The 17,910-nt window shown below is 44.7% G+C and overlaps 1 protein-coding gene across 1 annotated transcript in view; it reads right to left on the bottom strand.

Annotated features, from left to right (window-relative positions):
* Window positions 1-7,142: 7,142 nt before the first annotated feature.
* Window positions 7,143-17,910, bottom strand: part of CASQ1 (calsequestrin 1) — an 82,280-nt gene continuing 71,512 nt past the window's right edge. Inside the window, exon 12 of the mRNA XM_029580930.1 lies at window positions 7,143-9,301. Coding sequence (XP_029436790.1) covers window positions 8,399-9,301 — 903 coding nt within the window. The 3' untranslated portion in view covers window positions 7,143-8,398. The remainder of the gene's footprint in view (window positions 9,302-17,910) is intronic.

Below are 17,910 nucleotides of genomic sequence, written 5' to 3' on the forward strand. Positions count from 1 at the left end.
CAGGCAGTGCAGGACATAAATTGCGACGTGAGGAGACAGCGATATGAATTCCTTCATTGGTGGTGGAATTGCTTTTCCAGATGAGCTGAGAGCCATGGAGAAAGCTTAAGAGTTTCAGGGAACAGCTCAAAGCATCCCTTTTCAAGGAGGCATTTGATTAAAGCAATTTGGTAGTACTTGAGTTCAAGGTTATAGGGTCCCCTTGGTAATGCATGGGACAGCCCAGTGGAAGATGCAGAGGGTTTTGTCGTTGTTAATTGCGCAACTGTCCAGAGAATGTTTGCTTAATGTTTGATTTTATTAAGGATATGGATTGTACTCCGCCAACATTGCCGGACTGAGTGGGTTATACGTTTTTTTTAAATAAATGAACACAGAGTGACACTAGCAAAAGTGGGCTTGGATGTTCGACGCAAGGTGGTCAGCTGGTGGTCTTTGCTTCTAGAGAGCTTACCGCAGCATGGGATAAACCCCGTTGAGGTGGAATGAAGAAAAGAGAGCATGGGGGTAATCTGCAAGGAGCGGCAGCTCCTACCCCTAACAGAAGGCATTGGGATTACTACCCTTAACCAATCAGCTTACAGGATTTTGACGCAATTGCAACATCGCTCTCCGCTTCGACGGAGGGGAGGCTGCGGGGAGGGAGGGAATTGAATTCATATGGTAGCCGATGCCGGGCCCCGACTTTTAAGGTCCAGGGTACTGATACACAGACATTAGGGAAAAAGCACAGGGACGGCTTCTATGGCCAAGTCCAAATGCAAAGCGTGTTCAAGCAGTATTGTCTGAATTCTCAAGAAGGCTGCTCCCCCCTTTAAAAATGTTGCTAGCAGTAATTTTGTTATGGGTTTGGCAGTTGCTTGGTTTAGATTATAAATATTGCTACCTTTAACTATGGACTTGGGGGTAACCTGCACAGAGAAGCAGTTACGACCCTTAACAGAAACATGGGGGTAGCCTTCATGGAGCGGCAGTTACTACCATAAGAAACTTGCTGGGCAGACTGGATGGACCATTGGGTCTTTTTCTGCCGTCGTTACTAGGTTACCATGTTACATTATGACATTCTCAGTCTTGTTCTCTGTTCCTTTCCAAATAATTCCTAACATTCTATTTTCCTTTTTGACCATCACTGCCACTGAGCCAAAGTTTTCAAGGGATTGTCCACAAGGACACAGAATCTGAGGTCATTTTTCTGGGGGATGTTCCTCCTAGCACGGAATTCGGCATCGTGTACCTATAGTTGGGATAGTTTTCCTTTAGTGCACTACTTTGCAATTGTCCGCATTAAGTTGCATTTCCCATTTAGAAGCCCAGCCTCCTAGCATCGTAAGATTCTTCTGCAGACCCTCACAATCCACTTCTATTTTAATGGCTTGAAACAATTTTGTGTATTCTGCAAACTTGGCCACCTCGCTCATTGTTCCTGTCTCCAGATTTTTATGAATATGCTGACTAGCACAGGCACTTCATTTGGAAAACTGACCATTTAGTCCTATCCTGTTTCCTGTCCCTTATGTATTTGCTAATCCACAATAAGACACTGCCTCCGATACCATGACCCCTCAATTTCCTGAAGATTCTCTCATGAGGGACTGTGTCAGATGCCTTCTGAAAATCCAAATACACGAAGTCAACAAGCTTACCTTTATCTGCATGTTTATTTACACCTTCAAATAAGTCTAGAAAATTTATAAAGTAAGACTTCCCATGTTGACTTTCCCCACCATTAAATCATGTTGTGATGGCAATACCGAACAACGGTATATAAAACTCTACAAATAAATAAAAATAAATGTTGATGTGTATGGTCAGTAATTTTATTTTTAAAAATAGCTTCTATCATTTTGATCGGCACTGATGTCAGGCTCACTGGTCTATAGTTTTCTGAAACACTTCTGGAGCTCTTTATAAAAATTGGCGTCATATTAGGCACCCTCCATGCCTCTTTTAATTGATAGGTTGCAAATCACCAGAAAAAGGTCTGCAAGCTCATGTTTGAGGTCCTTTAGAACTCTGGCATGAATGCCATCTGGTCCTGGTGATTGTTTATTCTTTAGGCTGTCAGGCTGAATTTTTACATCCTCCAGTTTCACAGAGATTTTGTTTAGTTGCTCAGAATCATCACCATGAAAAAATGTTTCCGGTGTGAGTATGACTACAACATCCTCCTCAGTAAAGACAAAGGCAAGGAATTAATTTAGTTTTTCTGTTATTTCCTTGTCCTCCTTGAGCTCTCCTTTTGCTCCTCAGCCATGTAGCAGCCCAACTGACTCCTTCACAGGCTTTTTGCTTCAAATATTCTTGAAAACGTTTTTGTTACTATTTCTATCTCTATGGCGAGCTATTTTAACATTATCTCTTAGCTTGCTTCATTCCTTTATTACATTTAACTTACCAGTGTCTTATTCTCTTCCCTATTTTCCTCATTTGGATCTGCTTTCCATTTTTTGCAGTGATTCCTTTCAGTTTTAATTACCTCTTGTCCACTCACTATTAGCCTATGCCAACAGTCATATGGTTTCCTTTCTACCTTTTTTAATGCATGGAATACAGTAGGGCAATGCAGTAGTACGTTGGTATATACTCACTGTACACCAAGCCAGGTGACAGGCCAGAGATCAATCTTTCACATGCCATTACCATTAAAGGCTGGGGTGGCAACTGTGACTAACTTGGAGGAGGGGAGGAAGACTACCATGGAACAGGAAACAAAATGAAACACTAGAGAGAAGCTGTCTTGTATTAATTGGGACTCCGACCCCTAATAGGTTGGGGTCAGGGTGGAGGCTCTCGTTTTTATGACAGCCCAGGCTGAAGTGGACTTTGCATGGGTATCATTCACTCTTAATAGGGAGCATGTTGAGTTGATTGTGTCAATTTGCAACACTTATCCAATTAGCTACTTCGCCAGCCAGGGCAATGTTGTGTTTCCTCCCCCCACCCCTGGCAGGTGAGAGCAGATTTTGGGCAGAAGCAGAAAGGAGCTGATGCTGGGCAGGCCACGCCAAAAACGTGGCGGAGACAGTTCGGAGAGGGAAGAGGGGTGTTGCTCAGTTCAAGAGGAGAGGGAACCGAGAGCTGCTGTAAGTTTTTCATACTCTTCTGGCCCGGAAACAGTACAGTACTGGCACTGTATGCAGTGTCCCTGCAAACAGTCAGCTAGCAATCGGTGACCCATAGCACCAAAGAGGCACCGGTGTAGCAAAGAGCCGCACGTTGCACAAATGACCCTGAAAAGGCACTGGTTTACATCAGAAGGCATGCACTCTGCATCCATGACATGGAAAAGGACCACACACTGCAGACACTGGAGTGACCCCCTTCATTTGGCAGGATGGGTGGGTGGGGGGGGGGGGGGGGGGGTGAGGTAGTACCTTTGCTCATTCGGGCATGGCTTTAACCATCATAGTCTCTCTGTCTTCTTCATCCATTGCTACTGCCGCTGGTCTCAGGTAATAAGACAGCTTCATTACAGTGCGGCATGTCTGAGACCCAAGCTCACCATGAGTCACCGTCCCATGGGCCTCCAGGAGGTGTCATTCACCAGAATCTTAATCAAGCCCTTGTCCCTGCGCTCTTGAAACCTGATGTCAGGAGCCGCAGTGAAGAGGTTTTTTTTTTAATTTAAAAAAAAACAACCCTCAAGATCACACTTTTAATTGCTACGCAGGATGTGTTTTGGATAAGCAAAATGCACTGGTGTTGGTGCTTTCTTTGACTGCTTTCAAGTGGTGGCCATGATCTGTTCTGCAGGGTTGCCAGGTCTTGAGATCTTATCCAGGGAAGGAGGACTGGTTAGATGTGAACATAGCAGTGATCTTAACGGAAGCCAGCACATGGCATTCTACCTCTCTCTGCCCAACAGTAATTGTCGTTTTCTGTATTCGGCATTTTCTCGCCTCTAAATTTGGTTTGCAGGAATTGTTTCAGCCACATTTAGAAGAAAGATGGATGGCTGCTGCGGCAGGGTGGAGGAGTAACCTGGTGGCTAGAACAGCGGGGCCAAGAACCAAAGAAACACAGGGTTCAAATGATGTTGACACTCCTTGTGACCTTGGGACGTCACTTCACCTTCCATTGCCTCATGTACAAACGAAGGAAGCAATTTTCAAAGGGACTTATGTGCATAAAGTTGAGTTTTACGTGCGTAAATGGGCTTTTGAAAACTGCCTCGATATATGCTACTTTTATGCACGTAACTCCTTTGAAAATTATCTCCCTAAATATTAAGCGCTCTGGGGTCAGGGAGATTCCTACAATATCTGAATGTGACTCGCCTTGAGCTACCAATGGAAAGATGTTAGCTAACTCTAAAACAACTAAATAAATGCTAGCCCATTCAGCGTGACGTCTACACTGTAACGGCACCCAATACCGTTGTAGGGTGGTGATAATTAATAACCCTCATTCTTAACTCCCTTACATCCCAACCACCACACTCCTTGCTCAGCTTTCACCCTCTTATTTTGTCTGGATTGGTGGAGTTGGTTGGAAGTTCAGTTTTCATCACCACTGCGGCGTCCACTGCTGCTAGACTCGGCGGCACCTTGTCCGTCCTCTGCCGATGCAGGCTCTTCTCATCAGCTCCCTTCTACCCAGATGCCCTCTTTCACTATATCACAAATTGGCACAGAGCACTGCAGTTGCCGGACGGTTGGGTCATCCTAGACAGGTTTTATCCCATTGCTGCCTGAAGCTGCAGTTCTGATTTTCCTGAGCAAAGTAGAAGAGCACGCAGCAGGCTAACCCCAGGACTGGATCAGCCAGTTTGGGCCCACCTGGGTGCTGTATTAGGTAATAAATTACCATTACAAGTTATCCTGCACTCCTCGATATCCGACCTGGATAGCGCAATATACGGGACACCCACAATACGTTTCTAGGAATCCCGTATTGCTGGACCCCGGGAACATTGCAGGAGCTTAGGCAGTGCTTTGACCAACGTCAGAGCAGACCCTGGAAGTCTTTAAGGACCCTAGGCGTGTGTTAGATCTCACACATGGCAGCTCCTTGTCCGTGGAGCCAGGGTGTGAGCAGGATGCTTGGAAGCTTACAGTTGGGTGTCCATGGCTAATGCTGCTGCTCCTGGAAAGGATTTTCTGTGAGCCTAAACCAAGGAGTTAGAGAGGTCCCTAGCTGGAGTCTAGTCAGGGAGAGACGAATATGTGAGCTGTGTTGAAAGAAAGCGAGAGACCCTGATCACTCCATGCACCAGTATGTGTAAAAAAAAAAAAAAAAAAAAAAGGAAAAGGAAACAATCCAGGCCTTCTGTGCCGCTGGGAAAACCTGTTGAACAACAGCTCCATTAATGTTTTCTCCTATTTAATACTCAGGGCACAGCCATCCTGGACAGGACCCTCCGGGAGCTGAGAGGCTGTCTCATGACGCCCCAGACAAGACAAAAAAAAAAAAGGTCCGGCTCAGTTGTGAAGTTCTAACATAAAAGTTTGGGGTCCGATTAGATTTTTAACGTTTCTCACTGCTTGGCTTGCTTTGTTTCTTTCGTTCCTCCTCCACCTCCATCCCGATCCCCATTATTTATGGGTTTGTTTTTTTTTTTGTTTCCCGTTGCCACAAGGAGAAATGTTCTGCACAGTCAGACCCCCACCATGCACTAACCTTTCGGAATGGGAGCATAGCAATGGTTTCCCTGGTAACAGTCATCCACATGGAAGCTCTGAGAACATAAGTGATCTGGCTCCCTTTGCCTTGAAAGCAAAGTCCATGGAAGGAGAAAGAGAGAGCAGGTCGACAGATCGGAAATTCTTCCGCTCAAGGGCTGGGCAGTAAGGAACGGGATGAGAGCCCAGCTAACCCAAGTCAACCCTGACAGGCTGAGGCAGTCCTGGGTTTGGCTCATTGCATCGATAGACTTGTAGTTCCAATTTTTCTAGAATAGGCAGTGAATTACAAGTTCATGGATGTAACTGGGCCAAACCAGAACTGGACCAGCCTGTCAGGGTTGATGTGGGAAAGGTGGCAGTCCTGGAGCCCAGATAAGTCTGGTCCATCAACTTACAGTGAGTCCAAAGAACCCTGTTGAGTGCCACAAAGCTGCTTAAATATCAGTTACCATGCGGGTATGTGCCAGTATCAACGGGACTTTATTCTTTTTCATTTACATTAGTGTTGAATACCATTTTGGGCATTCATGCCTTAGGGTCACCATGAATTTTATTGGCAGGACCTTTTTGGCCAACAGCGATTGAGAATACAAGAAAAAGAAATGTCTTTTTTATATGTTCTGAATGTCTAAGAACATTTTAGCTGTATAGTATCCCCAGCTTAAAACACTAGGACCTTACTTCCAATCAGATTTTGTCATGGTCACATGACAGGCAGAACTGTTAAAGATGGCCGACTCGGTAGATGGCCCACTCGCTACATGGCTTTTCCATTGTTTAAATCAAGTATCATTTTAATGGAAACATCCATGACTCATAGAGTCGATGTTTGGGAAGAAAACAAGGAAATGATATCATGCCTGCCAACTAGAGCAATTTTAATAGATGTAAATTTCAATCAAATTGCTTTTTTCCTGCCTGCACATTAAAGGGTATGTTTTTCACAAGCATAAAATGAGTACTGTGCCTAAGTCAGCCCCTATGCACACCCTGGGGATTTGATGCAGCTTAAGAATATGCATGCAGAGTCTTTACAATGCATACATTTACCCACACAAAAGAGAGGCGTTTTAGGCGGGAGGGGGGTTATTAAAGATTTACGCGCACAAAATGAATTTTTATAAAGCTAGGCATGTAAAAAACATGCTACTTATGTGCATAGCTCTGCAGCCCTATGTGCGACAGGCAAAGGAGCGCACAGATATTTAGCTACAGAGCAATCTGGTCTTCATCGTCAACTTGTGTGTGTCTGAACATTTGCCCCAGAGGCATTTTAAAAATTGTGATTTTTCTTTTAGTGATTTGACATTGTGACAATGTTATATTCCAAGTGGGTCTCAAGGAGAAAATGAATGTATATATATATATATATATATATATATACACGCACACATACACACACACCCACACACACACACACACACACATGCATATATAAAAATATATACATACACACACATGTAAAATGTATAATTCCTCTTTTGAATATAAATAAAAGAATCAAACAAGACATTATTCTGTTGTGAAATTTATTTCTTTTTTTTCCGTACCATACATATTTTAAGACCTTGAATCTTTTCCTGTGATTTTCACACCAAGCACGGCAGAAAACAATTAAGACATCTCCAGTGGAAAATAAAAATGAATTGCCGACTAGTTCTGTCTTTTCGTTCTTGGTTTTTCTTTTACTGTCTTCATCATCAGACATAGAACCAGCCATGACATTTGACTCTGGCCGACAAGAACAACGCTCCGGACAAAGCTGTTTAAAAATATACAAATGGTTAAAAAAACCTCCCACTGATGGGATTAAGATGTATTCCATCAAATACGTGTGTCTGTTGTGAAGAACAGTAGCTTTTCTACATACAGTATGCTGTCTGGATAGATTTACACATTGGGAGGAACTGCTAAAGATGTTTAATTAAAAAGGTGTTGAAATAAAGATGAGAAATTGACACCTCCAAGACCTGTACTGTAGGTAGGAAAGAAATTTTATGAAAGGTTCATCCCAATTAGCAGATTATGGCGTGGGAGAACGATACAATAACATTTTTTATTTTATGGCTGAAGAGTATGGCCTAACATAGGATGACCTAACCATTTGTCCCTTCCCCTACCCCTCTTCCAATTAACAATGGGCAAGGGCAAAGATCCAGCTTATGTCATCGTATGACTTCTCTAAGAATGAAGGACTATCATAGTCTTTGGAGATTTCTAAAAAGATAGAGCTTTTATAATTCTTTTCCCTGTATCCATGACTTTCGGAAGAACATAGGTTGAAAGACCGTAATTCCTTGTTGGTGTTTTTGGAAGGGGAGGGACATTGAAAACTTTCTATGGGGAGACTATTTTATGTCTTCCAAGATAGGTTATTCCAATGTAATTGCTGCAGCTGACTAGTTCCATATCCTCTATTCCAAGAATTGAAGTGTAACATAACAATAGAAGGGGAGAAAAAGACAGTGAGCTAGAAAATTTTTGGGAACATCTACCAATGGTTTGCTGAGAAAACTTCACCATCATTCACTCTATTTCCTTGCACTCTGCCCACTTTGTTACTTTTTAGATGGAAGGCAAAGAGGGGAGAAGGGTTCTTGTAATGTGTTGTGATAGACATGGCAGTCAACCTGAGGGGAGATTTAGAAGGGGAAATGAACTTGAATAGGATCCATATAAAAATATGGTATAGCTGGAGTTCGATTTTACTTTGTGTATATGTGTCAGTGAGATGATCGAAGGATGGTAACAATGTTGACCATGACAGTGCCTTAATGATCATTGTTATCGTTGTGGTGGTGGTCATTGTTATCGTTGTGGTGGTGGTGGTGGTGCTTGTCATTGTTATCATTGTGGTGGTGGTGGTGGTGCTTGTCATTGTTATCGTTGTGGTGGTGGTGGTGGTCATTGTTATCGTTGTGGTGGTGGTCATTGTTATCGTTGTGGTGGTGGTGCTTGTCATTGTTATCATTGTGGTGGTGGTGGTGGTGCTTGTCATTGTTATCATTGTGGTGGTGGTGGTGGTCATTGTTATCATTGTGGTGGTGGTGGTCATTGTTATCATTGTGGTGGTGGCGGTGGTGCTTGTCATTGTTATCATTGTGGTGGTGGCGGTGGTCATTGTTATCATTGTGGTGGTGGTGGTCATTGTTATCATTGTGGTGGTGGTCATTGTTATCGTTGTGGTGGTGGTCATTGTTATCATTGTGGTGGTGGTGGTCATTGTTATCGTTATGGTGGCGGCGGTGGTTATTGTTATCGTTGTGGTGGTGGTGGTGGTGATGGTGATGGTGGTCATTGTTATCGTTGTGGTGATGGTCATTGTTATCATTGTGGTGGTGGCGGTGGTGGTGGTGGTGGTGGTCATTGTTATCGTTGTGGTGGTGGTCATTGTTATCATTGTGGTGGTGGCGGTGGTGGTGGTGGTGGTGGTCATTGTTATCGTTGTGGTGGTGGTCATTGTTATCATTGTGGTGGTGGCGGTGGTGGTGGTGGTGGTGGTCATTGTTATCGTTGTGGTGGTGGTCATTGTTATCGTTGTGATCGTCATCGTCATCATCATCGTCATCTTCAGTGTTGATATCACCATCTAACACATCTTCAATCCAGTCCTCTAGCTCATCAACTGTTGGGAGATCCTCTTCATCATCCATTTCCAGCCAGATGCTGTCGGCCTAAGAAAGGGTAGAAAGATAAAGTGAGTCATTCCCAGGCTACAGATATATATTCCTTATCTGAGTACTCCAAAGGTGGAGGTCTTCTTGGGAATCAAGTTCACCTTACTTGATTCCTCCAATGTGAAATTAAAACCTTCCATAAACAAATTCCAGCTTTAGAAGAAAAGCCTAAAGTACTCAATTACACACAATGAACATAAGATTTGCCGTACTGGGTCAGATCAAATGTCCATTAAGCCCAGTATCCTGTTTCCAACAGTGGCCCATCCATGTCACAAATACCAGGCAGGATCCCAAAGGGTAGATAGACTCCATGCTGTGAATGGGAGCCTGCCTGGCTTGTATGTGAGTGAATGGGAATCTGTGTGTGTGTGTGTGTGTGTGAATGGGAGTATGCTTGGGTTGTTTGTGTGTGAGAATAGGAGTCTGCCTGGTATGTATATGTATGTGAATGGGAGCCTGCCTGTGTTTTGTATGTATGTGTGTGTGAATGAGAGCATGCCTGGGTGGTGTGTTTGTGTGTGAACAAAGTTTATGCCAACAACACTAATCCACGACAAGCTTAGGCTGACTGGAAATCAAAAGTTTTCAAGTATGGAGAGCAGGGGATTCTTCCATCCTTATTAGTTTTAATTATTGGGTGTTTGATGTATCTGCTATTTTAAAATAGTTTATTGCTGTTTGGATAATTTTTAAAAATGTTTATATGAGTTCTTAATTATTGGTTGTTATTCTATTGATCAGCTCTTTGGCAATGTTCTTTTTATTAATTTTATATTTTTTTATGTTATTGTTTGATAATTTATGAGGACTGGTGATGTTTCTGTTTTCATTGCTGCGTTACAAGCAGAATCTGGTTCGTTGCAGTTTCCAGTATGGTTTCTGTTTACACTTTCTATTTATACTTTATGGTCTCTTTATTCTGTATTTGATGAGGGTCTGTCTGTATTCTGCATGTGTAACCAAGGTTGGGTATTCTTTTGGTTGTAGTTTCCAAGTAGGGTTTTATAGCAGCCCGCTATTCTTCTTTTAAGAATACATGAAAAGTAAAATTTTTCATTTCATTAACTTTTTTCCAGGAATTATTTTCATATGAAAATTCTCACCGTAAAAGAGTGCGCTCCTAAAAGGGGTGTTTCAGGTCCTGATGCAGTATTAGCAGCATTGCCTTTTCATAGATAGGGTTGTTCCTGTTTGAGTGCCGACCAATTAGAATGTTTTGCTATGGGAAGTTTATTACTGTATATCATTATTGTCATTCAGTTTACTCAAGGCTGTCCGAGCCTGCACCCAACTCACCTTACAGTAGAGCTAATACCATAAGGATTCCAAGTGTCTTTCTTGCAGGGTTTTCTGGGTGGCACCACAGCTGTGCATGCGTTTCCCTGTACGTACCTGGATCAGTCCTGGTTTTGCCTCCCCTCCAGCAGATGGAGACAGAGAAGTTTGAGAATAAAACCCTGAGGTGCCATCTAGAGTCTGTCAGTATTTCTCTGTCTCCAGCAGATGGTGGAGGTGCAAATCCCTTTAGTCTGGATTAGCTAGTATTCTTTCAAATTAGTTGTGGTTTTAGTATTAGTGGGAAGATTAGTTTCAGTGTTTGTTTTTTTTTATCTGAGGCTTTCCACTTAAAAAAACAAAAAAAAAAAACAGCTAGGAGCCTTTAAGCCTCCCAGGGGGTTGTCAGGTCCTGGTGGGACCATCCCCCTTGGTAATAGAGGCTGAGGAGCAGAGGGTTGAGAACCCAATAACCGGCCCTCTGCGGCAACTGAGGGTGATACCAGGGAGCCCAGCTCACTCACCCTCAAGGGGGGGGGGGTCGCAAGGCTTCCGTTCGGGGAAAAAAAAAAAGGTAATTTCTTTGGTTAACTTTCGCCAGCGTTCTCTTCAACACCCCCCCACCCCCCCACCCCTGTTTTCGCCGCTGCAGCCCACCCATTCTCCCGCAAGGCTCTGGGGCTTGTTTCTTCATCTTTTACTATGCCGCGTGGTGCGGCCTGTTCCGCGTGCAGTAGCACGCACGAAGCGGCTCTCCACAGCCAGGATACGCTCCGATTGCCTCTCCGGAGGGGAGGACACTTCGGGGAGGTCGGCCTCTGACATTTCTCGCGGCGGTGGTTCCCGACGGCGACCAGAGTCTAGGATGCTAGAGACATGCAGTCAACCATCAGATCCGTTCCTGCTCAGTGCAGGAGCGGAAGCCATTTTGCAGACCTTCAGGAATCAGGAGAAGGCTGTGCTGGGGAGGGGAATTCCTCACCACCTCTTTCGCCGCAGCCGGGGGCCTCTGGGGGGGGGGGGGGGGGTGGCGTTTTCCCGACTGATCAGGACCACTTGATAGGAGATGACCCTGAGGGGACCTCAGAAGACTCTTCTTCCTCATTCTCCTCTGACTTTGTTTTGCTGCTCCACAAGGCCTTTAAGGCCCAGAAGGCAGCTAGAAAACATGGTGTAGCAGGTGTAGCAGGAAAGGATCCTGTAGCAAGGACCTGCTCTCCAGGTGATGCATTGTCCTTTCGCACTGAGGATGTGTGTCCCAGGGCTACTGCCCAGGAGGGAAGGGTTGGGTCGGCCGTCATAGTTGGTGATTCGATTATTAGAAATGTAGATAGCTGGATGGCTGGTGGGCGTGAGGATCACCTGGTAACGCCTACCTGGTGCGAAGGTGGCGGACCTCACGCGTCACCTAGATAGGATTTTAGACTGTGCTGGGGAGGAGCCGGCTGTCGTGGTACACGTGGGCACCAACGACATAGGAAAATGTGGGAGGGAGGTTCTGGAAGCCAAATTTAGGCTCTTAGGTAGAAAGCTTAAATCCAGAACCTCCAGGGTAGCATTCTCTGAAATGCTCCCTGTTCCACGCGCAGGTCACCAGAGGCAGGCAGAGCTCCGGAGTCTCAATGCGTGGATGAGACGATGGTGCAAGGAAGAGGGATTCAGTTTTGTTAGGAACTGGAGAACCTTTTAGGGAAGGGGGAGTCTCTTCCGAAGGGATGGGCTCCACCTTAACCAGGGTGGAACCGGACTGCTGGCGCTAACCTTTAAAAAGGAGATAGAGCAGCTTTTAAACTAGAACAAAGGGGAAAGCCAACAGTCGCTCAGCAGCGCATGGTTCGGAGGGAGGTATCTTCAAAGGATACTAATTATGCATTAGAATTAGGGCATCCTGACAGAGAGGCTCCAATAATAAGAAAAGTAGTCCAAGTGCCTGTAACTAAAAACTCACCTGAGCTAAAAAATTCTAACTTATCCCTATCAATTAAAAAGCAGAATGAAAATACAGACAATAAACAAACTTTGAAATGTTTGTATGCTAATGCCAGAAGTCTAAGAAGTAAGATGGGAGAATTAGAGTGTATAGCAGTAAATGATGACATAGACTTAATTGGCATCTCAGAGACATGGTGGAAAGAGGATAACCAATGGGACAGTGCTATACCGGGGTACAAATTATATCGCAATGACAGAGAGGAGCACTCGGGAGGAGGTGTGGCGCTTTATGTCCGGGATGGCATAGAGTCCAACAGGATAAACATCCTGCATGAGACTAAATACAAAATTGAATCTTTATGGGTAGAAATCACTTGTGTGTTGGGGAAGACTATAGTGATAGGGGTATACTACTGTCCACCTGGTCAAGATGGTGAGATGGCCAGTGAAATGCTAAGAGAAATTAGGGAAGCTAACCAAATTTGTAGTGCAGTAATAATGGGAGACTTCAATTACCCCAATATAGACTGGGTAAATGTATCATCGGGTCACACTAGAGAGATAACGTTCCTGGATGGAATAACTGATAGCTTTATGGAGCAATTGGTTCAGGGAGCAATTTTAGATCTAATTTTCAGTGGAGCACAGGACTTGGTGAGAGAGGTAACGGTAGTGGGGCTGCTTGGCAATAGTGATCATAATATGATCAAATTTGATTTAATGACTGGAAAAGGAACAGAGTTTAATTGTGCGTTGAGTGAAAAAGAACTTTCTCCGATTAGTTTTAAATGTGCCACATACTAACTTCAAGGAGTGCCCCCTAGTCCTTCTATTATCCGAAAGAGTAAATAACCGATTCACATTTACCCGTTCTAGACCTCTCATGATTTTAAACACCTCTATCATTTCCCTCCTCAGCCCCTCTATCATATCCCCCCTCAGCCCCTTCTTTCTTCCAAAAGTGGTGTCATCTTTTCATTTGAACCAGTCGGTAGAACTCCCTTCCTTGGCATGCCTGCAGTATTCTGCTTCCGAGTCTAGGGATTTAAGAAAGTTGGATGTAAAAAGGGTGTTGTTGCGTTACTTGGAGGTCACGAACAGTTTCTGTCTCTCGGATCATCTGTTTGTCCTATGGAGTGGTCCCAAGAGAGGCCATAAAGCTTCAAGGGCTACTATTGTGCGCTGGTTAAAGGAGGCTATTGCTTCTGCATACCTAGTTCAGGGCCGTCCAATTCCGGTGGGGTTTCGGGCTCATTCTACTCAATCGCAAGTGGCCTCGTGGGTGGAATATCAACAAGTGTCGCTGCAGGAGATCTGTCAGGCGGCTACTTGGAAATCTACACACACTTTTGCCAGGCATTACTGCCTGGATGTCCAGGCCCCAGAGCTCGGTTCCTTCGGGGGTAGTGTGCTCCGAGTACGTACAGGGAAAGGAAACTTGGTTCTTACCTGCTAATTTTCATTCCTATAGTACCACGGATCAGTCCAGAGTCCCTCCCATGGGAAGACGGAGAGTCCGCTCGGCTGGTAGCTATTCATTTTTTCTGTGAGTTATCAAATGTTCTTATTCTATCTGCCCCCCTTTACAGGGTAAGAGTATGGGCATGATTTTGTTTATTAAGTTACAAGTTTTCATTCTCTCTGCTCTTCGGGGGGGAGGAAATTTGGTTGTAGTGGAAGTTATGGTTTAACCTTTCTGCTTGGGTACAGTGTAATACTGACAGACTCTGGGTGGCACCTCAGGGTACAGGGCAGAGTCCGTTAAAACTCCTCTGTCTCCATCTGCTGGAGGGGAGGCAAAACCAGGAGTCTGGACTGATCCATGGAACTACAGGAATGAAAATTAGCAGATAAGAACCAATTTTCCTTTCTTTACAACTAAATGGTGCAAGCTACAGGGCTTGCCAGGGCTATATTTATAAAACAGTAGGAGAGGCAGGAGCACCTGGGGATCACTTTTGCCCAATTTAGGTATTTTGGACCTATGGATGTACTTCGATAGGTTCAGGGGATGGCTCAATTTTGAAAGTTTGGATCACTGGAAGGAGCAGAGGTTTTTTTTGGCAGAGAAAGAGGGCTGAGACTGACAGTTTCTATTGTGTGTTGGATAGTAGGAAAACAAAAATTCTATATTAAAAAAAAACACAGATGGTGGGTTTTCAGCAGTAGAGTAATTGTTCGCACCGGGCAGCAAAAATGGAAGCAGATTCTAAGTCCTGCTGCCCCTGGAGCTCAAAGGCTCAACCCTTGGGGAACAGGGCCTTTCAGACAAAGGGGTGTTTGCCAGTTATCGGCGTGGGCCTAGTAGGTTCGCCTCGTAGATTGCATCAACCATGCCAGGCAGCACTCACAGTGTCCCAGGCGGGAAGGAGTCCCCACATTGCACAACAGCGACACCTGTTGGCTAATGCAAGGGCACACTAGTGCTAGGTTTCGACGAGAAATCGCAGTCTGTGGCTCTCGACCAGAAGATTATCTCTGAGATGGATTAGCTGGATGGGCAGGAGGAGGAGGAATGACAAAATGAGGGCCAAAGCCAAGTAGATGACAGCAAAGGCTCATGGTTGGATCCGATCGTTCTGGAAGGCCAAAGTAGATAGTAGGAGGAGCCTGCTCAATACCAATTTCCCCCATCCCCTTATTTATCAGAATTCAAGAGTTTGTTATACGTGGAGATATTTCCTTTTTGAGAAAAGAGGAGTTGGAACAGTCAGGCAGTCAAGAAATCTGACTGGAAGAATAGACCACCCACCCTCAGTAAAAGTAAAGCAACCCCAACTGAATTTTGAACAGCTGACATAGTGACGGCTCTGTATAAAACAAGACTGATCTATCCCTCATTATCAGGCAGTGTGAAGGCCATTCTGTTTTCCTAGTTCTGCTTCCATGCAAAGAGGCATGACAACTTTGATTTGAAAAGAACCCCCAACTAGTACCAAAAAAAAGAAAAGAATTGCAGAGCAATCTGAATAAGAGCTTTTTTTCTAATAACCCCTCCCTCTCGCAGTGATTGTAAAACATCTTACAGATTGGTTTCAATCCAGTCCCAGCACTGTTTCTGGTATTTCGAGCAATACAGGATTTGGGTCTTTCGTATCTGAAAAATTCACTTCAAATTTATGTTCCCTCTAGAAACCTTCGTCCTGAAGGTAAAATTCGTTTTTGCATTCCGCCAGTCGAATAACTAGGATCTCGAGCATTGTCAGTCGCAGCTACTAGACTCTGCCACCTGATCTCCGATTATTAGATAATTATTTATTATTTTGCAGGAAACTAAAAACTTAATTTTTTCGTCATGCTTATCCTAATTGTTGATGGAAAGAGTGGGGGAGATTGTTGTTGTTTTCTGTTTCAGTTTTAGGCTTCATTATTTTTACTTTTATTTTTTTGTTTAATGTAACCTTGTATTATTATTTTATGTTTATGAAGATGTAATATGTATTGATTATGTTGTGTTTGTATTTAATAACTGCTTTTATGTACATTTAATTATGCATATTATGATGTATCCTGCAGGGAGCAAGCTTATTCTAACCTGGTGGGTAAAAGTGTACCATAAAAAAAATTCTTGGGCAGGGTTGAACTTGGGTGGTAGGATGGGGCAATTACGACTTGGGGGGGGGGGGGTGGGGGGGGTCCTGCACTGCCACAGTAACCTCTCCCCCACCTTCTAACAACACTCCCCGTTTTTCGGGAGTGGTAGGAGCTGAAGGCCTGGGCATGGTAGACATCAGCACTGGATCAGAAGGTACACAGTGCCCCTTGCAACCTGCTCTAATATCTCAGGAGTGGACGGGGAGGGTGCCCTGCTGGGGAAGAATCTCCCCGGGTCCCGCACCCCCACTGGTTAGTTATACCTCTGGGACACAATCCCGGTCTGGAACTAAAGTGACATAGAATATAGAAGAGCTCTCGAGAGTAAGACGTAATTAGTCTCCATATACAGGAAGCCTAATTTTACGATCTGGTTTGCAAGGAGCAAATTCACTGATGTTGGGTGAGTCGAGAAACTCTGTTGGATGCAAAGAGCGATGATTCTCTTTGTTATTCTTTTTATTTTTTTGCAATTTTAGGGTAGAAAGATCCATAAGTGTAATAGGGGAAAAGTAATTTTCTTTTACATTTTGGGCTGGATCCATTAGTTTTATGGGAAAACATTATTTTGATTTTTAGCTTTTATATATAGAGACACCGACCTTGAGAACGGGATTGCTGTAGGTTGAATGGATGGGGAGATAATATGTTCTCAGACAAAGTAAATACAACAAGCAATATTTATTTTTAAAAGTGCCAACAAGACACGTTGGCTTGGAAAATATATTTTTGGTGACTAAAAGGATCCTAAGAGTTGGAAACCTTGGAATATTAGCAGCCGCTTGTCTTGTACTTTAAAAGGACTTAAGCAAGGGCTTGCAGGCTCGAATTTCAAACAGATTTTGTCATAGACAGTAATAGGTGAAGAAAACCTTTGATCTGTCAGCTCTTTCTCAGTGGTGCCACCTATGGGAGGTCTCCAGGTGAAGGTAAAATGAATAAAACTATCAGTTGTATTAATCAGAATCCATGTCATTGCTTTGTCTTGGTGATTTTTTTTTTTTAAGATAATTGCATCCTGCTCCAGCTCTCTGCACACCGGAGAAACATCGGAGCCTCACCCGAGGCAGTGGATTGCTTCCTGCTCCCCCCTCTCAAACACCCGAGGACGCCGGACGAAGCAGCAGGGCCCGCCAGCAGACCCTGCCATACCCGACCTCTGCAACGGATGACTCCTCCCCTCATTGGCATCACAGACGCGATGAGGGACATTTAAAAAGAGCACTGGAGAGCCGAAGGCGCTGCGCGCTGGGCACTGCACGCCGAAGGAGCACGACCAAGGGGCCTGCCCCTTAGTGTGCCCCTTTGTGTTGCACCTTCCAACAGCCAGAACTCAAGACCCTAAGACTGCAACAGCAAACACTCATCAGCTGGCCCGCTGACCGCTCCATGCGATCGGCGTAGACCCATCGGGGACCGGAGCCTCCGCGACTGCCTCGTATGCTCTCCCAGACGAGATCCGAGGACTGCCCACCCCACGATGTCATCGGCTGCAACACCGACAGCCCTTGAAGCGCGGCGTTTACCTCCAGGCAAGCCTCTTTCATCCGGCCTCGCATCCAGGGCCCACCAACCGCTCCGCGCAAGCCCCTTGTCGCGCCCCTTAATGCTGACCCTTTTCGCCACACTGAAGCCATTTTTCCTATCCCACTACCCTTCCCTCTGCCTCAAACCCCCCCCCTTTCTGTTAGCAACTCCTATAATTTTTCTCCTCAATACAACGGTGTTCTCCCCCTTTTTGCCACACTGCCTCTCCCCCGCCAGTCCCTTATCATTAGCATGTCTTTTTATCCCCATCCCCA

Source organism: Rhinatrema bivittatum, chromosome 16 (genome assembly GCF_901001135.1).
Source record: "Rhinatrema bivittatum chromosome 16, aRhiBiv1.1, whole genome shotgun sequence".
NCBI lineage: Eukaryota > Metazoa > Chordata > Amphibia > Gymnophiona > Rhinatrematidae > Rhinatrema > Rhinatrema bivittatum.